Here is a 24,963-nt window from a genome sequence, read left to right as displayed (position 1 = left end):
TTAAGCACTTGCACGAAATGTTGAGTGTCAATAAGAACCATTTAGCATTGAGAAAGAACAAAGTACAACGGTCAGAATGAATTAATCAGCGAGAACAATTCAAAGGAAAAGTTGAGGTCAACAGTGAAATGGAAATAGTGCTGTGCAAATGTACATTCTACTGAATTGACCAGGTGAGCCATTAGTGCAGGTATTTTTGTAGGATTATTTTGTGAATGTTCCAGTTTTACAGAGCGTGGTCAGTGTGTGGGAATTTATAAGAAATTGTGGAGACACAAATCATTTGCTTTGAGACATTTATTGACTGGCATCTCATTTTTAGTTTAACAGGGACTAGACAACCAGTCTCTGTTTAGAGTTTAATGGTTGAATACATGTTCTGTTGCTGAGGCACATTAATGTCACAGGAGCATGGTTGCTTACATCAATATTTGCATTTCTCTATTCGCAAAGTGGAATGTGACCATGATAGAATTAACACTACTTAGATAAATGCAGCTTAACAAAATTGAATTGAATTAATAATACTGATGAGCCATATATACAAGTACAGCGACAACTGCCTGAGAGAATGCTTCATTTTTAATGTCAAATGTACTTCATTCTGTTGTAAGCTTGGCTGCATTAACATGTTCTTCACAATCTCTGTGCATTGTGTACAGTACTCAAAAATAAATACTATGCAGCATGTAAGTGCAGTATCAGATGAAATTAAAATGTTTTAAATCTAGATTTTCACACAGGGCTTAAAGATCAGATGATAAAGCAACATCCAACTTTAGGCCATTATCATATCAGTTAATATTATGTATTTTCCCACATTCCCAAACACAGTTACAGTTAATCAAATTACCACAAACCAACTGCCAACCAGTAAACCTTTTTTTTGGCAGGCCCCTAGGGGTCTGGGGCCCCAGGGCAGTTGCTTTGTTCCACTGGTATTCCAGTCATGGTTATAAGCCTCTGTGAGCCATGTGTGGACACCGTGTCAATGAACTTGCAACTTTTTACATTTTTAACTGTCTGGTAGTTGACAGTAAATGTTATTTTGTAGACCTGTAATAAGTTAAATCTTAGCAAAAGAAATGTGTCAACAAGCACGGTTAGAATAATAATGAATAATGACCTGTGGTTTCTGTTAAGAGATACACAGTTGGAATGATGATGAAATAAATAAAAATAAAAGACAAATGTATTATTGAAAGACACATTATTTAAAGATTTTAGTTTTTTCCCCCATCACTGTCATTCTATCTCTGACTTGGCTCTGGCCTGTATGAGCTTCTCATTTACAGGTGAGCAAGTGTGATTGTAAGGCATGCATTTTAGTACAATGTCATTCAGCTTTTTAGGTAGGTAGGGTCCCGCTATAATGTATGTAAATATGTCTAATACCTAAGTGGAAGTGCACGTGGCTCTAGGTAAACTACACTGGGTGTCTCCATAGGTGGACTTGTTTGCAAATGTCCAGCGAGCACCTACGGTCCTTGGGTCAAACATTTTGCACCATACATGGAAAAATGGCAGAGTTACAGTCTAGTTTGAGCTTAATTGGTGGAACATCATGCTACTGCCAGTGTTGAACCCATGAAAACCTCTAATGGCCAGCCATAATCATACTCATTTCCACTGCAGCCACACAGCAGAGGACTCAAGCTAGTTGAAAGTGGTGTTTCACTAATATGTTCCTGTTGATTCTTTCATCCAACAAACAGAGGCCTGGTTGGTTACTGATCAGCTCTCCTATAGCTGTACTAGAGCTGTAATTATTGAGTAAAACTGAAATTTGTTTTGCTGCTGCTCCACATGAAAAGCTTTCAACTGGCAAACTACATGAAGGCTATTATTGTACAGCAGTGCAACCTTGTTTGTCACCAGTGGCAGGAAGGAAGCACTGCTAAAGTATGCTTCTCAGATTTTTGAAACCCTATTTCTGTAACTTTCTGATTGTTGGACGATCATGTGACTTTCATGTAGTGATCGGCCAGGTGTGCAGACTTGCAGAATTTGAACTTTCTCTCACACAAGAACTTTCATCACTTTCCTTGTGAACAGCTGAGTACAGCACCATGAAAGTCTCTGAGGAGAGACTGTTTGAAAGTGTGCACTGTTCATCACTTCTTACCACCCACTACAATAGCAGACTCTCAAGAAGCCACTTGAAGGAGTTGTGAAAAGTCTGCAGACATGTTCAGATGAAACTTTGCACAAACTTGTCTGTTTGAACCCAGAATGCACAGAACCCTATACTTGAATGCCCACACAGAAAGGGATTGCCATTATTCACTTGCTTGTCTATTGCAATTATATAAGCAGTCGGTTAGAATAACCAACTGGTTAAATGAACAGGAGCAAGAAACAGGCATATACGGCTGATTAGCGGAGCATCAGATGTACAACTCGTCATCAGTAAACACCCTTTTACTTATGTAGAATCTGCATCACAGTATGGCACAACACATGTATTCTTACTGTAGAGCAATCTGGCATTAGTCCACACCATGCAAATAATATACACTATAATGCCAATTACATGCTTTTTTAAGTGATGGGGATAAAGAAACAGAAGACTGAATTCTTGGTGTAGGAGTCCAGGAAGCACGACACAGACACAAAGGCCAGTAGGCAAACACCAACTGCTACTATTCCTGCTAGTGTTCTTCTCCATCATCAGTTTTTGTAGGGTTTGTTGATGACTTTGTCAATCCATCGCAGGAACCTGCTAACCCGTGTGTACACCCCAGGGAAAGAGGGGTTACCACAGCCATGACCCCAGGAGATGATTCCTGTCAGTTCCCATCGGCCCCCCTCCCCCTGGCAAACCAGAGGACCCCCGCTGTCACCCTGACAACTGTCCACACGGTTGTGCTCTGATAGGCTCCCGGCACACAGCATGCGGCTGGTGAAGCGTCCGCCATATCGCTTCTTACACTTCCAAGCAGGAAGCAGGGGAACCCAAGCCTGTAGCAGAGTGCGGGAGTACTCTGAGTCTGACAGCAGAGGCAGACAGAGGAAAAAATCAATGATTACTAGGAGAGTAATAAGAAAGTATTAGCTATGATGTATGCAATACCAATGCAAATGATGAATTGAAAAATGTTTTTAAATAATTGAACTATTAAAAGGTCAAATTGACCCAAATTGTGTCTGTAATAATCCGTACTATCTTCAATACAATGAGATAAATGCAATTTCTCATATTTGTGCTACTGACAATAATTAAAAGTGTATTTTAAAAATTCAAATGCTCTTTCCAGGAACAATATCCTGATTATGTTAGATAATCCATATACCCTTTTATTGGAACTATTTCTACTGAAGAAATAGTCCCAGAAAAAAATGTTGACAACATGTTCTGTGGATAAGCGGCCATTCCCCCCAGAATTAAACACAGGGGGCTGCACTTTTGGGGCAGTTTGCTTTATGTATTGGCGAGATATGAAGTACGATCCAGGAAGTCCAGCTTGAGTAACAGATAGGTACATTTGAGGGTTTGTCAGATGCCAAATGGTCTATAATACTTGCATACAGGATCTTGCAACTATGGAAAGTTATCACAGAAGCAACTAGTTTATCTATTATCCCCAGGATCATGAGGTAAACAGCCGAAATACTCACATGTGTGCTTTTATGTACTTGACTGGCCAATCCAGTGCCAGATGACATCACATTGCATTATTTAGCCACAGCTAGAACACAGCTTACAGGCATGTATACCAGATGGATATAACATTCCCTTAAGTTGCTGTCATGAGTTGATTGAGAAACTAAAGGTAATATATTTTATAATGAAACACCCATTTGGGGGCAGTGTTCAACACAAGCAGTGATGTACCTGTGATGCCCCAGCCAGTGATCACACAGGCAGCAGGCCTCTTCTCCCACTTGTTGCCTGGCTCTGGCAGACACACTGCACCAGTGTGAGGGTTGAATGACACACAGTTACCCTCTGTGCCTTTGAGCCGCAGAAGGGCGATGTCGTACTCCCACCCCTGACTGTGGTACTTTCTGTGGATAACGATGCGTTCAGGTGACAAGGTACGTTCAAAGTCGTCCTGCTCCTCAGTGTGATAGTCACCCAGGCGCAACACATAGCGACTTGGGTCTTTGCCAAACCTAGAATTGCAAAAATGCCCATTATTTAATGTGCAGTCAGTATTAGAAGGTGAATAATCATTTGATCTAGTGGTTAATACTAGTGATAATTACAGAATGTGGTTTTGATTTTAAACATTTTATCTTATATCTGTGAAATTTTCCAGGTGAAATCATAAGTTTCAAAATATATGTACTGGGTAAACAGTGCAACTAAAGAATGTTTGCAGTTTACAGGGTGCATACATTTTATACATCCTGTCACAATATTTTTCCATTTTTGTGAAGATTATTTGAGCCATCATTATTTGACTGGCTGACGTGTTTGTGCTGTCTATATGTAAAAATTGTTATTTTTTAAATTACCTCTACTACAAAAAAATAAAAAATAAATACTGTATGGTGTTAATATATTTAAAACCAACTTAAGAAAAATGTATAATATATGAAATTTAAATAAGTAGTGCTTTTACTACAACATAACAGAACAAAACCAATAGTGTGTGTCTATTAGAGTCTTAGTGTGTTTGCATTATGTTGTTAATTCATTAAAAAACTATTGGTGTATTTTTGTTGTGCACAATAACGACACTTCCAATACTTTAAGTGTAGTTTAAGTGCCTAAACATTTCTACCAAATATAATTTCAATATGCAGTATTTAAGTATATCTAAGTATAACTTTAAGAACACAATTTCAACATGTGTGTTTTCAATTTAACACTATGAGCTTATTTGTACTGCATGAAATGCAAAAATGGTTTCTGAAATATAACTGAATAGACTTTTCTTCATTTCCAGCATAATTAAAGTAATGTTTAAGACAATACTTGCAGATATCCTTAATTAATGCATAGCTGCACAGATACACATCCTGTTTTTAGCTATGTTTGTACTGGAAACAGGTGACCATCAGAGGGTGCTGTCTATTACCTCTTGAAGCAGTGGGCAGCAGTCACTACCCAGCAGGGGTTTATGAGGGATGCTCCACACAGAGGATGATTGCCTCTAGACTGAGACCTGAGCCACAAAGACACCTGCCAGGGCCACTCACCCCTGAAATAACAAACACACACATACACACAGACACACAGACACACAGACACACACGCACACACACACACACACACACACACACACACACACACACACACACACACTCATTATATTACTGTATAAACATATAAAAACTAATACATTTTATTTATAAAGCACTTCACATTTCAAAAGCAACAGATTCCATTCCAAGAGTGCTAACCTCAGTGACTTATCTCCTCCTATGATCCTACGTCGACGGCGCTGGTTGTTGAGTCTCAGGCCACAGGTATGCATTGCCAGGGTGCTGTCTCCCATAGGATCCAGCGTGTAATCACAGATAACACCAGCATCCTCACTGTGGCGACAATCATGGCCATCTTTACCCACAGCAGCACACTGGCCTAAAGACGATTCATTACCAGAGCATCGAACGTTGTCCAGATGAATGGGACCTCGACCCTCACCAAAGTACGCCATGGATCGAGCTTTAGCCACACCACTGGTAGGACAACAAAGACACACATCAGTGCTGCAGCATTTCAAATCATTTTCTATAAATGTATTATGTACTCTATATTATTATGTACTTTTTTAAAATTATTTTTAGATTCCTATTACTTTCTTTCTTTCTTTCTTTCTTTCTTTCTTTCTTTCTTTCTTTCTTTCTTTCTTTCTTTCTTTCTTTCTTTCTTTCTTTCTTTCTTTCTTTCTTTCTTTCTTTCTTCCTACTACACACACATAATGCGACAATTAATACCCTCACATCTTTTAAATGATATATTTTTTACAAAACACATATTACTTGGCTCTGGTTTTGCTTATCATGTGTTTTGATTCTTGGCAGCCTAAAGGCTACCAAAACTTATTGAATGTGTGTTTAAACTTACTGTATGTTATTTCTATTCCCTTTTAACTATGGTGTTAGTTAACATTTCTACATGAATTCAAACATGTAAATGCTGCAAGCTTGGCTAAAAGTTCTAACTCTAATGGACATATTTCTGATGATGCCTCCTTTCCATTCTGGATAGTCCATTAGGCTTTCTCTAGCTTTTTTGAGCCAAACTATGAGAGAAGGTGTAATCATACTAACGTGAATCCCAGCTGTTTGCACACTACAGCTGCATTTACATCATTCCAGCCATCATCACATACGCTTCCCCACTGGCCATTAATGAAAACCTCCACTCTGCCCTCCTTCCTGCTCTCTCCAGCAACCAAACGCACCAGAGGTCCTGTAAACAAAACATTATAGGAACCATTTTATGTCATTTCTGGCAATATCATTTTGGATTACATACTGCATATTGTGTCTTGGGGGACAGTTTTTAATGCTATGAGATTTTCTTTGCCAACATATCCTGAGGAGTGTTGGTTCTTTCTTTTTTTTTGTAGTTTTACCATATTAAACATATTTGCTCCCCTTCCCATCACTGCAAAAATAAATTAAAAAACTTAAATTACTTAAATGAAAATTACAGTAGTGCATAGTTTCCAGTTCAAAATGATATAAATCTTGATATAAACGAGTTTCCAAATATCCATGTAACTCCATAAACAAATATAGCGCTTGTGTCCTCTTTATGATATAAGACAGTTTCTCCAAAGCTAGACAGGCTGCCATTTGTTCACATTCCTATAGAAGGTATGTCAATTCTCTTTCATAATAGTGCAATTATCCTTATGGCTTGTAAAAGTCCAATGTCATTGTGCAGCAACTATTGTAGAGTTACAACAAAGTCTTCGGTATTCATTCAAAGAACAAAGAGTTTGGCTCAAAAAGGAACTTCCTTTCCAATCATAAGGCTTATACATTCAACCACACTCTCTGTACACTCCTGTTTCCTCACTGCAGTGATGCTTGACAATCACCACAGTCTCAGAGCACATGAGACAAGCTGGTTTTGAACTGCTGTGGAAGTATTTTCTCTGCGCTAATATACAGTTATTGTGTATTGGGCACTGAGCGCTCTTAGAATACGGGTGACCTAAGATCAACCATATACATGTTACCTGTGTAGTCACTTGCTGCTGATCTGTTAAACATGCTGCTAAAGGTAACAATAAAGTCATTTCCCTATTAACTAATTACCTTTTATATGCAGTAATTGGTAAATAATTCATTGACTTTTCGAGAGAAGTAGATAAGTAAATGTAACTAAATGTAACTTGCCCAACACTGGTCGCCAATGTGTTAATATGCAGACTATCAATAGGAGACTGTCGTTGTAAGAAAAGGATTTTCAGTTTTCAACACTAGCTGAATATTGAGCTTTTTAACACCTGAATATAGCTAAAAGAAGAAGCCCTGATGCTGATATTTGCTCTATAATCATCCAAGTTGAAAAAGGAGCTGCAAAGAAATAATGCATTGCTGATTTTAACTTGGCAGCCCAATAATACCATTTCAAATTTGGGGAGCTTCAAAAAGGAGAGCAACAATCTGCCTTTTATTGTCAAATGCCTACCACGTGTGTACTTACCAATAGGAGGCAAAAGGCGTGGTATCTCATTTGTATCACCGTCCCTGTCACAGCGGACACCTACATCCTCACTGTGGGAGCAGTCGTGTTGACGCCACTCAGAATGGGTGCAGGCCAGTAGAGAAGCCTCTGTTCCCAGACACTGTACCTCGTCCAGCAGGATCAGTTCTTGACCTTCTTCATAAACCCCATCAGGAGCCACTTCTGCTCGGCCCCTGCTGACAAGGCACAAGCTCAGATCCTCTCTCTCTGTATGGACAGTTGTTTTATTTATCACAATCATCATCAACATTTTGTTATATGTGTAGAACACTTCTGTGCAAACAAAATTCCAAGGAAAGGGAAAGAAAAAAAGTAATGAATACTGAAAGAATGAAACTGAATATAATTACATATGTCTTGATTTCCTCTTATGCATGCCACACCACCACACTGTTATCTATTTACAGTCCAGAGGGCAGACACCCTCTCTACATTTAAGAGTAGGCTTAAAACTTTCCTTTTTGATAAAGCTTATAGTTAGGGCCGGCCTACAGCAGTTTATGCTGCTGTAGGCTTAGACTCCCATGATGCACTGAGCTCCTCTCTCCTCCTCTCTCTCTCTATCCATCCATCTATATCCATTAACATTCATGTACTATTAATGCATTCAATAACCTAAACTTCTTCCCCGGAGTTGTCTGTGCTTTCTCGTCTCACAGGCAATCTGGGCCTGTAGACGTCTGGATGACAGATTCCAGTCCCGGACCTTCTAGCTTCAATGTTTATTTTCAATGTGCTTCTCTCTCTCTCCTATTCTTCCTCTCTCTCCCCTCTACCCCAACCGGTCGAGGCAGATGTTCTCCCACTTTGAGCCTGGTTCTGAGGTTTCTTCCTGTTAAAAGGGAGTTTTTTCTTGCCATTGTCGCTAAGTGCTGCTCATGTGGGAATGTTGGGTCTCTTTAATATTAAAACCTGAAGAGTTCGGTTTAGACCTGCTCTATGTGTAAAGTGCCTTGAGATAACTTTGTTGTGATTTGGCGCTATACAAATAAAGATTGATTGATTGATTGATTGATTGATTGATTGATTGATTGATTGATTGATTGATTGATTGATTGATTGATTGATTGATTGATTGATTGATTACAGGAGATGATAAATAAGTGAAGTATCTGAATCTGTATCTCGGGCAAAAATGTGTGTACATTTGTGTGTCAGTTTTGATCATTTTAATTAAGGCATCTTTATGTGCAATCATGCGCATGACTAGGTGATGTATTTATGGGTACAGAATTGTAACTATTATTTAGATTTAATGACTGTGATGTTTGATGGTTGGTCTGCAGCCCCCTAGCCAAACCATCATCATCATGTAATTCAGTATAACTAATGGTTTATTTACTATGGAATTTCCTGTGATACTCATGGTCCCTAGAAGATTACATTATTTACAGTGGTTATCCTAAACCACCTCAATGATCACCTTGAAGAATGACCATTCAGCCAAAAATGGCTCAATAAACACAACTGAACATCATGGAACATCTTCAAACATGATAGCTCATGACTGTATTTCAGATTGGTATAACATCCTATAGCACAGAGGTGTTCTATGGTGACTAAGATATAGTGCTGCACTGACCTGAAGCCCAGCTGTCTACACACTACCTGGGCGTTGAGCTCGGTCCAGTTGTCATCACACACAGTGCCCCATTCTCCCTGATGGTAAATCTCCACACGGCCCTGCCAGGGACTGTCTGCCCCCACCAGACGGACTGCACCATCTGCAACCACACACAAGGAAATCAGTTCTCATCTGTTTTAGTGTCTGAGTTTATGGTCTCTATCAGCTCTGTTACATTCACGATATACAGTGGGGTCCACATTGAAAATCTGACATTTCACATAAACCTGGAAATAATCAGAAACAACAAGTTACGACATTTAAAATAAAGAAGAAATATTTGAGATTCTGCACTATTTCTATTTCAGCAATCAAATTTAAACACATTTGTGGCATTGACCAACGTTACTCCTTCGTACAAAAGGTTAATTTCCATTAATTATATCATTTCCATTGAAGCAAGCATTCGGATGACACTCAGGTGGATTTGATCTACCTATCAGAGGCTTAAGTAATCTAACTTGCAGCCAGTGCTCACCTGCTCACTGCTCACTTGAGACACGGCCATGTCTTTATGGCCCTGTCTCAAGCTTCCACTAGATCATTGCTTACAATGTAGCATTGTGATAGTGGGAAACATGGCATCTGAACAAAGACAAAGTTTTAGAAGTCAAATTGAGGAAAAGAGGTGCTTTATCGGCATCAAATTATGGCTAGGCTAAAGGTTTCTAAGGAGGCAGTGCATGGAACTCTAAAACTTAGCAGAAAGTGGATCAGTTGTATCCAAAGCTTGATAAGGCAGTACCAAAGTGACCAGACCATCGGAAGAGCAATATATCAATCTGAAAGATAGAAAAGCAACTTCACCACAGATACAGAATGTGCTAAATAATAAATAATAATAATAATAAAAAACATAAGACTCCAAATCAGCAAAAGTACAGTCAAAAGAAGACTGTGTCTTACTGGTCTTAGAGGATGAGTAGCAGGTTCCAAACCACTTCTCATGGCAGGAAACATGCCAAACACTTGGGGTTAACAAAGAAATACCAGCATTTCACTGGAAATAAAGTCATGTGTACTGATGAATCCAAGTTTAAGATTTATGGCAGTAACAGATGGGTGCATGTAAGGAGAAGAACAGGAGAGAGAATGAGTGCAATGTATCAAACCCACAGTGAAACATGGTGGTAGAAATATAGTCTGAGGATGTTTTGCCTACTCCAGAGTTGGACACTTTGTACACCGAATTGATTCTAACTTGATTTTAAATTCCAGTCTTGGATATACACAAAAAAGGCAACACCAGGACAAATGCCTTAATCTAGTTTGGTGGATGAGTGCAGTGGTGGAACAAACAACAATGGAACACATGGTACTAATATTGATTTTCTTTCATGTTTAAACTTAATGACATTTAAATGTCAGTATCAATAAAATGGATGGTAGGGCCACACTGACAGTAGGAGGTGGAGAGAATTGATCATAGCGTACAAAAGACTGGCAATAGACCAGCTCCCACCCGCTGAACAGCTCTTGTAACAGGTGTGTACCTCTGGACAAGTCTGCTACCCCAAATGACACATCTGCACCTGTTGGTCCTGCTCTGCTGCATACTGTCAAACCAGCCTGCTGCTTGATGCTCTCCTGCATCAGAGGATGAAGTCTGGATGAGAACAGACTATGGGATGCTGCATATTCATTTCTGTTTTGTTTCTTCCATTCGAGGGAAAACTAAATAGTGTAATGTTTTGTCACGTTGTCACTTAATGGAAAAAAAAAACTACACACTCCTGGAAATGTTCATGATTTTGACAATCTCTCTATATAAAACAAGGAATCTCTGTCTGCATGTATATTGTGTCCTTTGTGTAACTCTTGAACCTTTCATCCAATCAATCGGGAGTATTGTGTCGAATTTGGTGCAATTTGTACACATGATACATTTAATATTAATGAACTTTGAATACACCAGCGATCAGTCAGCTGCTCCACTCTGTGCGGGGGCAGTCTAGAGCTTCAGGGCTCTGCTGACTGACTCCTGTATGTCAGGGAGAGACCAAAAACGAGACATGAAACAAGTCAGAGGAAAGTACTCTACAGAGAGAAAAGTAGACAGCAAAACAAGGGAGTTTAATCAAGAGTGACACACTGACCCTGTGTCTAGACAGAAAGTGTAGCTTTAACAGTACATTTAACGGGAAGCGCTCAAAGCCCAATGTACAATGACTGTAGTTAAGTGCGTAAAATGAACAACAAATATTTTAATAGGACAAATATTTCCACAGGCAGTTCAATACCAGTTTGTATCATATGTCTGAAACCATGGCAAAAATCAGCAAACATACTCACTCAAATCTGAACTAAAGACACAGAATATAGGACCGATCTAAGAGCCCAATATGATAGATCCACTTTGTTTTAGGATGCACAGGATTTTATTTTTAAATGAGAAAAGAACATGGATTTACTATTAGAATATGTAGCCTATTATTTATATAATCTGTGTATAAAAATTGTTCATTTCTTTCATCTTATTTGTATACTAATTCACACCTCACATCAACTGTACTGTACTTTTCTATATGTTGAAGTAGCGGTTGGAGGCCAAGCAATTGGCCCGTTCTTTAAAAGCACATTTTGAACGGGCACTGCACTAATACTGTAAGTATGCTATCCAAATATTACCAGAAATGTAATTAAACAGACTCTACCGTTTACAGAAAAAGTAGTAGAAATGTAGAAAGACATACTCATTAGATATTATTAGCAGAATATCATAAACAAAGCCCAACTGCTTCATTGGAGCTGCTCAGTAGTCAGTAGGTCAGGCTGGGCAGCTTCCAGGTGTGAATATATGTAACTGTCTGAATGTAATAAGGAACTGTAAATGTAACTTTCTGAAAACTTCCCTTTTGTCACTCTTGATATCTACAATAAGTATACAATGGCACTATGAATGTCTTTGAGGTGAGATGGTCTGCAAATGTGCACCATTATCACAGTTTTTATGATTCATAGCATTTAGTAAATGAAATGCTGAATTCTTGAACATATATTGGGGAGGCAGTGGGATGCAGCCAGGAGGAAGCTCTGATAGCAAGCATTTCTTCTAACTCATTTTTTTCATATAAGTAGTCAAAATGGAAGGAGATTTTCAGTGTCTATAGGAAGTACAGTTGTCTTCAACTTCAGCACTTCTATAGATGACAGTGATCATTAATAGTAGAGGATCCCTGCTTACATAATCACATCAGTCATTTTCTTGCTGTGTTAGTTTTACTAAAGGCCAGTTGCTTCCCACAGTGTATGCATGTGTGTGTGTGTGTGTGTGTGTGTGTGTGTGTGTGTGTGTGTGTGTGTGTGTGTGTGTGTGTGTGTGTGTGTGTGTGTGTGTGTGTGTGTGTGTGTGTGTGTGTGTGTGAGTAAATATATAGTTAATGTTTCCTCTCCTGGCTCTGACCTGTGTATGGGTTGCAGGAGACCCCAGCGTCTTCCATGTGGTCACAGTTGTGTTGCTCCCAGTTGTTATGAGGACACTCCTCCAGAGAGAGCTCATTGCCTGTACACCGAATCCCATCCAAGAAGATGGGACCAGAACCCTGGCCAAAGTGGGCCCATGTCCATGCCTTGGCCACACCTCTGATCGTTAGGACAAAGAAACATCATATTTAAATGGTAACACAAAGCCAGGCTACAACAGTACATTGTATTTAGATACACCTGATGTTTATATTAGGTTCACATTGTGGGGACAGTTTGATAAAATCATCATAAAATCAGGCACCCAGAGGGAAAAGTCCACATAATGCAATTGTGCAAAACAAAAACATAACACTGAAGTGTCTTACATAAATGTGTCACAATGTTAAATATAGTTGTTAGAACAGAGGAATGAATAGTTTACTGACAGCAGGAGATGCCCACTCTGTGGTTCAGAATTGTGTTGCTTGGTTAAGTTATATAATACCCTGCCAAAACTAGTACTTGTATTGGAAGTTGGGTTAGGGTTAATGTTATTAGAATGATAAACTCCCAGGACTCAAACACAAACATATACTGCTATTCATCAAGTACAGGAGAAGAATCTTGATATATTTATTTATTGATAATTATCATAATCAATTAATCTAATAAATGAAATAAACCTGTTGTTTCCAGTCATAATGAATCCATGAATCCATTAACATATGAAATCATAGTTGAAATGATTGTATCTGTTTCTATGACCGCCACAAACTGGTAACCATGGCAAATATCTGACAGATTTGTTTTATTCTAATAAGTGTGATGATTATGATGACTATGATTCTTTATTATGTCTGCAGCCCAAAGTATTTTATGTATTTAGACATACATAGAGAAGGTTTTATATCCATAAAGACCCCATATCTGGGAGTTGGATCCTAACAATCTTTGTGTAGCAGCAGTTGTTTCTTACCCTAGGCCCAACTGTCGGCACACCACCTCAGCATTAGTGTCATCCCACTGGTCATCACAAATGGTTCCCCACCTGCCATTATGGTACACCTCCACACGGCCCTCAAAGTTCTCAAGTCCTCCAACCAATCTTACAGGGATTCCAGTGCCTAAGAAACAAAAGAGTCAATAATACACAAGTTTTTGAGACATTTCAGTAGCTCAGTTCAAATACATTTAAATACCCGTGGGACCTACATCACTGCCAAAAATCCATTAATGCTGATATAACTTGTTGGGTAGCATTAAGCCTTAAGGCAAAGCAACTCAGTCATTTATTGATGTTGTATTCCTCTTGGCAAGGAGACCAGGCATCCCAGCGAAACTTCAAAATGTTCTCTTGGACAGTAGTCCATTTGACCAGATCATTTAAGTCAGTTTATATTTTCCCAAAAATAGATGTTCAAAAGTTATCTCTATAGAATCACTGCTGCAGTGGTTCTGTCTTTTGCCAGGGACTAAACCAAGGTGTGTGCGCCGGTGGGCAGACACTTTTAACTGTCACCTGTGGGCCATGTATGTGCATCTCAGCTATATGTCAGAACAGAGACACTCTCATTATATCTATTACCACTATCTTCACAGGCCATGGAGGCCCATGTTCCAGCTCTGTCATGTCTGTCACTCTGAGACGAAGCATCATTTTGCTGTCTTATATCTGTTTACTTTTGCATATTCACTGGGATTTAGTATTGGGCTGTTTTAGAAGCTTTGTGTGAATACAGAGGACATGTTTGTGTTGCTGCTTAGCAGAGGATAAGCCACTGGGAGCAGTGGTAACCAATATAGCCTACTCATTATGAGCAGTGACTGGTTACTTTTGGTTGGATTATGTTGCTATGTGCTCAGGTGTTGATGAGTGTCAGAACAAGAGGCTTGGAAACTATTCTGAAAGATTTGACCAATGTCAATGAGAACAAGTATGTATGTTTTAATGAATCCAGAATTGCATGCAGATGTCATTTCTCAACAATATACACATGTAACAAATTAACACCCCAGTCTCACCTTCAGGTTCAGCACAAATTAGCCCTGCTTCGTTTCCATGGTTACAGTCACCAGTTATAAATTTCCTATTCCGGCACTCCAGCAGGGAATTCTCATTACCACGGCAACCCAGACACTCATAGTGGAAAATGGAACCAGGACCGAAGTAAGAATGCTGCAGGGCTGTACCAATCTCACTGTATGGACAGTACAGATTCATAGAGGAGATGATAAGGGTCAATCTCTTAGCCACTAAGTAAACATTATACAAAGGCAATGGAAATCCCACATAAGGACATCACTCAGAGAACTTTAACTTTAAAGTATAAAGATTGCAGTTCTGATTGAAGCTCCACATTTAGGCTTAGTAGCATTTACTACTTAGTAGTGTTTTCAGACTCTTTTAGTTTTGCACTCTTCCTTTTACCTTTTATTCCCTAAAGGACAAGAATGATTGTACTATACTTTAAGTGACAGCTGTAATGCAAACTGCACCCTCATGGTTTATACTGTAGTTTTATAGCAGTATTTAAAGCTAATTCAGACAACAATAAAAACACATCAACACAAGAAACATGACTACAAAATGCAGCTACAGAAAAACCTAAAAGACATATTAAGTTATAGAAATCATTACATTGTTAACCAGTTAAAGAAAACCAGGGATATTTATAAATGCCTGATGTGCATTAATAACATATTATTAGCCATTTGTCTCAGTTGGTCAAAGCCTAAACATGCTAAACAAAGTAAACACATTAAGAAGTGGGCAATTAGTGACCCTGATAAAGCTAGTCACTGGTCTTGCAGAGTGTGTTTTATATCTGTGTAACACATCCATGCAGGGTTTTTTATTTTAAATGTGGATTGAAACAATGAAACTGCAAACCATGTTTGACATTTCTAAACACTTCTAAACCTCATGAATGGCCTACAGTAGAATCAGCACTGTTCACAGGTTTCTCAGTCAGCACCAGATGTGTACTGTAATCAGAAACACTGTCTAAGTGTGTGAGACTGCTCTTACCCCAGTCCAAGCTGTCTGCATATGACACTGGCATCACGGTCAGTCCAGTGTGTGTCACATACTGCCCCCCATTGGCCATTCAGGTACACCTCCAGACGCCCGCTATTGCCTGATGGCCCCCCCACCAATCTGGCTGCACCTGCAAATAACACAGTAAGAATTCCCATGGGTAAACCTGTTCCAACCTATAAAATTAAAGATGCTTTTTTATCAGTTTGACACCTTTAATCAGTGAGTTTGTCATTGACATAACAGCTGAAATGTTGACAGATTGTCTCGAGCAGATGTGACAGAGACAGGACACAACATAACCATTCCAAGGGGACATTGTAGGTTAAACAGTGGCTGTAAATGAAGTTTACTGTATGTATGTTAAGTGTTTTGAATATCACTGTCACATAATGTCATTTGTTATTGCACCTTACCACAGGCCCTTCCCAACCAGTGGAGGCTGTACCAATTCAACATCCTGTGGCATGCAGCACCATGGCTCTGTTATTTTTTTCCCAGCAACCTTCACTCATCACTCCTTATGCGTGAAGCTAATCAACCTAACCAGGAAAGGCAATGACTACTAACCAATCAGAAGCAAAGTAGGGCAGGTCCTCACAGAATAAAGGGGGGGAAAGGAAGGAACCATGGCTCTCTCTTATACATAAACCTGCTGTCCTGCTGTCTGTGATGGACACTTGGCCTCGCCCCTGTCAAAAAGCAAACAACAGGCCACCCCCCATGTCGTGCCTTTTGAATATCACATTAGGTTCTGTGTCTGTCATGGACAATGGAAGCATAGGTCCCGTCTTAATAGTGGGCCATTTGCCCCGCCCTCATCACAGCAGACTGTGTTCCCTTTAGCTATATAAATATAACAGTCATTTGGTAGCTCCTGAACCATACACCACGCCTTCAGTCAAAAGCAACAGGTTGCTTCTCATTGTGGGTATTTGGCTACACCCCTGTCATTGAAACAAGCCTGACCTCCTACAATGATCCCAACAACCACCCCAACAAAGTTTTGTTTCTGTTGTTTTACTCGCAATATGTTTATCGGAAAAATCACCTTTATCAGCATAATATGCCATCAAGAATCTATGCTTCACACATTAATACTTAATTTGTGTGGAGTTCCTGTTTAATGAGTCATCACATCACACTGAATACATGCAAAGTGAGCAACTTCCCAATGAACCTAAAAATGAGGGGCCCCAAAAACATGCAAACCTCAGAAAATCCTTACTGTGAACCAACTGTTTATGTGAATTCAACTGAAAATGTGTTTAGGAATATGAGAATACTCACAATTAAAGCACAGTATCTACCAACATGATCAGGGTCTTAAGGCGGATCTAGTTTTGTCACCTGAATATAAGGCACTGTCTTGAAGGGGGCCTCTATGTAAAAGGTACCTGGATCCATCTATCTATCTATCTATCTATCTATCTATCTATCTATCTATCTATCTATCTATCTATCTATCTATCTATCTATCTATCTATCTATCTATCTATCTGTCCGTCCGTCCGTCCGTCCGTCCGTCCATCCATCCATCCATCCATCCATCCATCCATCCATCCATCCATCCATCCATCCATCCATGCACAGATGCCTGGGGCCCACTCTCAGCTCACCCTGGTGGCAGTCGCAGTACGCCCAGCCAATGGCACCAGAGCTCTGCCTGAAGAAGCACCAGGGGTTGGCCTCTCTGTCTGGGTTTCGGCAGAAGCTGTGATCCCCCAGGCCTCGGCCTGGGTACTGCTGCATATAGTCTGGGAAATCAGTCCACTTAAGGCAGGGGGAGCCTGCATCTGTGTGAGACACTGTGCCATTGTAGTAGCCCAGCTCTGTAAAGCCCTCTGAACAAGAGAGGAGAGCTGCAGACACAGACCATCAGTCAGTCAATCATACAGTTTTATTTCATAGATCATATTACATGAACATTACAAAAAGATTGAAAATCCTGAAAAGACCAAATCTTGTAACTATCATGCCCATGGTTCTTTGTTGTTAATTTAGTAATATAAGTAACACAGCACAAGACACATTTCTCTTAAAGGAGGATACATCAAAGCACAGTGGAGCCTTCTGACCAGAAATGTGAACTTTAAACACAAGATATCTCTGAAATTAGATGAGCACATTCATGCATAAACCCATGTGACTTTAGTGACCTCATGACCTTTCCTCCAGCCCTGCTCTCAAGACAAATATGACATCTTTAGCTACTGGAGAGGCACTAAGAATAGTGATGTAGTATGTATACTTATGTATTTATTATGTACCTCAAGTAGCTGATACTTTATATTAGTAATAACTTTATACTACTTATTACTTATTTCACCATAATTTACCTCTGGTTTAAACTGAAGTCACAAAAAAGGTTTATTCTGCTATAATGTGTTGCACATGTAGACTACAGTTGTGCATTTACTGTGTATTGTGTGTGTATTTGGAGGAAATTTGGGAAGTGCTTCTTATTTGTACTAAATTGAACAATAACCAGAGAACAGTAGTCCAATATTAGTTTCTGTGAGTGTAACTGTCTGTGTAGTTTAGTAACAGAACTCCTCATGGAGGATCATCTTAAGTAAATGTTTGATTTTCACTGTCTGTGTACAGAGTCCCTGTGTGTGTGTGTGTGTGTGTGTGTGTGTGTGTGTGTGTGTGTGTGTGTGTGTGTGTGTGTGTGTGTGTGTGTGTGGTGTGTGTGTGTGTGTGTGTGTGTGTGTATGTGTGTGTGTGTGTGTGTCAATGTCAATGTCAATGTCAATGGTACTAACGCTAATTATTTCTGTTCTTGGAATCTAGCTGTTTATCTTAAATAGTGTACAATGGGAGATCTCTATTGGTTTCTCATTTCTGTTTCCTTCAGTTTCCTTCGTCATGGTGTATAATCAAATTCTGATTTGCATTTTAACCCCATTGTTTCTCTATATGCTCTGTTACTGGAAGCGCTTTCTGATCTGCCTTTTTCATGAGAGATACTTTTTTACTGGTTTACCCACTGGTCCAGCAGTATGTTGGTTATTACAACCTCATGCTGTGCAGTCAAACATTGCTTAAACCCCAAGAACTTGGCGTTCTCAAAGTGCCCCAAAACACCATTAATGCAGCAGACATATATAATATTTCTTTTTGATGAAATGGTGCAGCAATAAAATACAGTGAGTTTTGGTTTGAACATTTCACTAGGTTAAACCATAATATGGCTTTAGTGATGAGCTAGAACACAATATTTACTGTCAGACAGAGTGGAATGTGATGACTTGAATTACCTTAAAGCTACTAAAAGAGAAACAAAAGTGGGGATATTGTGTGTTAAGAGGTTACCTCTGTGTAAAAATGGCTTTTCTGCAGAATTTGGTAAAATTAAAATTAAAATTAAAAATTAAATAGAATAAATAAAATTAAAAATGAAGAAATAAAAGCAAAGCTCATGCAAAGTCAGAAATATATTTACTCAAGTTTTAACTATTGGTAAGTGCAATTCTCTGAGCTACTTGCACTTTACTTGGGGATTTTCATTTTGTTACTTTAAACTTGTATTACATTTATCTTTTTAGCCTGGCAGATTAAGATTCTACACACAGAGACACATACAGTAGATTAAACTACCCAACAGTATATGAAGTAGTTTAAGGCTAGGACCTCCTCTACCCATCTTTTTTTAGTTGCTGTTGGCAACCATGCCTCCTCCTCACTTGAAACTCTGTACTGTGGTGTGCCACAAGGTTCTGGTCTGGATGCTATATTGTTTGTGTTCTATGTATCTGCTTTGACAAATACAGAGGAGTTCTAAAGGTATATGTTATCACTGCTATGAAGTACACATACAATTATACATCTCTTTAAACTATCAAAATACGACAATTTGTCTACTTGTTAGGATTGGATCGTCTAAATGCAATATACATTGGATGGATGATGATTCTATAGCTTAATGCTAATATAGCAGAGGTTGTTAATTATAACTGCTGACAGTGTTCTTCCAGGGAAGCGTTGGTACCGTCTCTTCATCTGTTAAATCTTCAGTCAGAAATCTTGGTGTCAGTTTAGACCAGAGACCATTGTCTCTGGGCCAGCATACGACATGTTTGATTTGTTACCTTTATTTCCAGTTGAAGATTAGAGCTAAACGCAGGCCTACTGTTTCTAAGGCTGAAACGGAGATGATTATTCATGCTTTTATGTCATCCTGTCTAGACTACTGTAATTCCCTTGTCACTAGTATTGGCAAAACATATCTGGATCATTTACAAGAGTCCCAGAATGCGGCTGCTGAGCTCTTGACCAGGTCTTCAAAGAGATCTGATATCTTTACACTCCTCATCACATTCAGAATTCAACTCTCTCTTGTGTTCAATTTTAGAGCTCTGCAATGGTCAGAATGTGGTGCAGCATTCATTTTACTAATAATACTAGAGAAATGTTTAGCCTTGATCATACTGTGGACAGTTCCATAAGTTAGCCATGGTGTCACTCTCTGACTGTTTCTGCATTAAGATCTTTATTATTTCTATTAGACCCTCTGGCTGACTTTTTCCACACTTAATCAGTGGGATCACATAACAGAACTGGTCTTCATGTTATGAGGTTGGGTTTGATTTGATTGGTAAAAACAAGTTGTATGAAGCTGGAGTACATGTCAAACATGAGTCGACACACATTCATCTGGTGGGCAGATGGTGGTTTAACAAGACAATGCTGTTTGTGAGAGGCAGTGAAGACAGTTAATAGCAACCAGAAGCACTGCCATCTGTAAAACTGATCTATATAACTGCTTCCTGTGGAGACTCTATGTGGCTGGTTTACACACACACACACACACACACACACACACACACACACACACACACACACACACACACACACACACACACACACACACACACACACACACAAACACACACAAACACACACACACACAAGAGATCAGAATCTTATAGTAAATTACACATCATACAGGCATATAGATTTTCTGTTGACACAGCTTCCAAACATAAATACTCAACAGTTAACGCATTCATTTTTACAGTGGGTGTATCTGACAGATATGAAGTCAGTGAGGATTTGTTCCCATTAGTGGTGAAGCCTTGTTACTTCATGTCATGAAGCATGAAAATTAGTCATCTACAGAAGCTCTGCTGCTTTAACTGTGACTGTAAGCGATAGGTACAGGATGGATACACAGACTCCTGCTGGTGGTGGAGGCAGAACTATAAACCACAGTTACAGTATTCAGACATGCCGTGACTGGAAGGGAGAGAGCAAAGACCTGAGGTGATGAGATAGGGAGGGTTTAAAAGAAAAAAAGAAGAGATGGAGCATAAAAGCTATACTGTAGGATGCAAACAGAGACTGTCTGGTTAGAGTAAGGGATATTGGTAATTATGGCAGGATAAGACCAGGAACAGTGTGACCTGGGGTGAGAATACATGGAATACATAAAGGACCAAACACAAAGTTAGAAGTGCACTGTTGTCTAAAACAGTGCTACCCATTGTGGGTTGGGCCCCTATAGTCAGTCAAATGACAAAAAGAAAATCTTGCTCCTGAGTTCACTGTCAATATTCTGCAGTAAGAGAACTTGCTTGAATTATACGTGAAGGCTCTGTCAGTGTCTTTATGTTCCCCTAGTGTGTCAAAATAGGTAACACAAGATCTTTACTCTCCTGTGTAATGAGATGTAACATTAAAGAATCTTAAATGTTGACACTTATATTCTTGCCAATTAACATGTCTTTTTGAAAACTACAAGAAACCCCCCCCCCCACAAATATACTAAAATGTCTTCTCTGCAATACAGCACAAATCCATAAACAATAACAAAAATATAAATCAGACTTAACTTTAATTTCTATTATCACCACCATGTAAACGTGGGGTGTTTCCAGGCAGTGCAATTTAGATCTTCATTAATCATTATATCGAGTCAAATGGTAACCAATAGCAGTCAATGAATCAAAGCTCCTCTTAATGTTATTAGAAAAGTTTAAATCATCTCATGCTAATACCCATATTCACATCTTATTCCCATAGATATCTTTCTACTGTCAGAGCCTCCTCATGCAGTATATCTGGATGTATGAGATGAAGGTGACATAACTTTAATGTCACCAGGAGTAGAAGATCCAAGCTTTCATTCAAACCCAATCATTAAAAGACTTCAGCACCTCTCTACATGCTCATGATTGATTGACAACAATTTTACAGTTTTTTTTCAATTAGATACCTACATGGTTAAATACATGGTTAAATACTGAGTGTCCACCTTCAAAACTCTTTACACACTGTAGCACGTTCTATAGAGAGATACAAAGCTTACTGTATGCTTTTGTAATGGGAAGTTTGTTTACACAATATACACATTTCTTACACTATCAACAAAATATAAATATACACAATAAAAAGATAGAGATCACAAGAGAAGAATAGAAATCACTAGGTCATTTACATGAAAAGCTGATTCTGTGTTGCCTGTGTTTTTATCTCAGTGTGTTCTGATTAACACATGAATTGTGGGATTGATTTGCTTTTTTGTGTACATGAACTGCTGCACCCAACAGTGTGCTGCTAAAGTTAGACATGGACTCAGTATTGACTAAATGTCTGACTCATTTATCAAGCAAAACATTTGCTCATTTAAGGATGTGCAGCCTTTCTGTGTTTTATGTTATAGTAAATTGAATATTGAAGGGTTTGGTTGGACTAAATAAAGAATTCAAAGATGGTATCTTGGGCTTGAGCATGATGTTGTAGTTAATTTCTAAATTAAATAATCATGTAATCAAAACCAAACCACTGGATTCATTGATATTGAAAATAATCATTTGCAGCCCTTCAACTACATATTTCATTCAGTTTTATGTAACTCTCCATATTACCCCAGAATAGAAATAAAACAAAACCATATGTACCTGCACTCTGTAGAGTATTCAAGAATCCATCCTCAGAGACCTGTAAAGGAAAAACATAGTCATGAGTTTACAGCCATGACTGGAAAGCAGAATCCAGAGGAATATTCAACAGATACTGTTGCACAACATGCATGCGTTCATTTCATTCCAAAGCTTTGTTTTCATGCTACAGAACAGACTGTGATCACAGGTTGATCCTGGAACCACGAGGAAAGATGTTTCATGATGTTGAATTGTTTTAAACTATACAGGCCTGCTTTTAATCAACTGTAGTCATGACTAAGTGAGGGTAGCCCGTGAGGCAGGGAGTGGATTGCCACTGAATAACTCTGAACGACGGGTTCATTCACAATGAGTTTCTTGTTCTCAGAACTTTTTATTGTCTACACCTACGCATGTGATGAAGACCAAACACAGATGGAGACAGTGTTTATATTGAAAACTGCTTAGCATATGGACGGAGTAGTTTCTATTGATTCTTTTGTTATGTTTTGATACATTTTGCTGTGAAATTGGGTCTCCACTGGAATCCATAAATGAGGTGAAACCAAAATGACTACAGTTGACATTCTCCTCATATGAGCAAGCTACAAACTGCTCAGAGTGTTGTCTACGGCAGCACTATGGGTGGAGTTTTGCTGAGGCTCATTGTTCTCTCTCCTCCAAGACTTATTTTGGTTGCTGCTCTGGTTTTGTTGTAATTTGTTAGGCTTCCACTGAATGACCACATCATACAGTATGGTGTATATACTGTTGTCAATGACTGCAGATAGCTAAGGAGTGAAGCCTTCAGGTGAACAAAACAAGATTAAACAAGAATGACAACAGTCAAAGGGAAATGTAATTTAATTGCGGGAGCACGGACATGTTGACAGATTGTAGTATGTAGTATGACACACAGTGTGGCATACAGGAGCTGTTAAAGCTCACACAACAATACAATGTTAACAACAAATTAATCAGTAAATGCAGTAAAAGTCCATATCTCTCCTTTCAATGTGACATATTCTGCTTTCATGTGCTGATAGATAAACAGAAGCTGCTTGGGGCCCCAGGGCCACCAGAGGGCCCCCAAACCAGAAAATTAAACTCTGTGCTAGTGCGATGTTGCCTCGTAGTCTGTATTTTTTTTGTAGGATTGTAAATGAGTTTAAATCTCTCTAAAGCACCTCGGCTGACCCGGTTACAAAGGGCTGTTAAACTGTGACGTTATCTACAGTGATGTGATATGAATGAAAAAGGAGAGTAGACTTTGACCTCCTGTTAACATAAAGCCAACCGGCCAATCCTTTAATTAAAGAATGACACAAAAAAATAAAATTGGAAGAATAAATAGACTGATGCATATACAATGCAGTCATTTCTTGTTCTGTTTCCTCTGTACTATCATCATTTGAGATGATATTATAGATTACACTGTCAAACACCTTGTAGCTGACAATACTAACAGACTGCACTGAACACACACAAACTGGAAAACATGGTTTGTAATTCATGCATTAATATTGTCTCTTTACACACACAAAACCTAACAAACCAACAATACAGATCTTACTTTACTACTTCTATTTACCTTCCACTACAGCACTTGCATTGTATATGTTCTGTGTAGTATTTAGAGTGAATATATTTATACACATTCCATAACATATTATTATTATTATTATTATTATTATTATTATTATTATTATTATTATTATTATTATTATTATTACAGTGCACAGTCCCTTCTCACTTTACATTATCTTACTGATTTCATTATATCACCCTTATTCTACTGTCTACTGTTTTTCATTACATGTTAATACAGGGTATGAGTGTCACACAAGCAATCTGATGCAGCGACATTACCATCAAATGTCTGATTCTGAAACATGTTATTCAATGTGTTCATACACAGTGCAGGTCTGTAAGACTTATGGTAGGATATTCAACATTCAACCACCTATATATATTTCTATTTTTTTCAAATTATGAGTTCCAGATTACAAAGTTATTTACATGATTTGGAAATATGACAGAACAATGACAGACCCATACAATAACTTTCACTATGAATAGCGTTTGTTTGGGTTTAACAAAGACTGTTCCAGGCTAAATGCGTATCGTAAACAGCTTTACAGTATATGGGCTGAGATTCTTTGGAGCAGCTTGCTTACCTCTGCAGACACAGGCAGGGCCAGTAACAGACAACAGGAGACGAACCTGGACACGACTTTCCTCCAGTCCATCCTGCTGAAGGAACCATCTCCTCCACACCTCCACATACACCGCCACAGAACTCCAATCACTCCTCTTCGACTTAACAGAAATGGACGGAAAAACAAACTGTAAC

General features: G+C 38.8%; 1 protein-coding gene across 1 annotated transcript; it reads right to left on the bottom strand.

Moving 5' to 3' along the window:
* Positions 1-282: 282 nt before the first annotated feature.
* si:ch211-51a6.2 (neurotrypsin) lies at positions 283-24,963 on the bottom strand. Its single transcript, XM_062430206.1, has 14 exons — positions 24,788-24,963; positions 22,629-22,668; positions 17,343-17,585; positions 15,715-15,853; positions 14,709-14,884; positions 13,663-13,810; positions 12,685-12,863; positions 9,240-9,381; positions 7,616-7,830; positions 6,226-6,367; positions 5,353-5,631; positions 5,028-5,150; positions 3,836-4,116; positions 283-2,990 (listed from the first exon to the last, which is right to left on the bottom strand). The coding sequence occupies exons 1-14, from the start codon at positions 24,893-24,895 to the stop codon at positions 2,671-2,673; spliced, it is 2,535 nt and encodes an 844-aa protein (XP_062286190.1). The 5' UTR covers positions 24,896-24,963; the 3' UTR covers positions 283-2,670.

The sequence above is a fragment of the Scomber scombrus genome, chromosome 12 (genome assembly GCF_963691925.1).
Source record: "Scomber scombrus chromosome 12, fScoSco1.1, whole genome shotgun sequence".
NCBI lineage: Eukaryota > Metazoa > Chordata > Actinopteri > Scombriformes > Scombridae > Scomber > Scomber scombrus.
The sequence above is the reverse complement of the archived record's forward strand: the minus strand, read 5'-3'. Positions and strand labels throughout refer to the sequence as shown.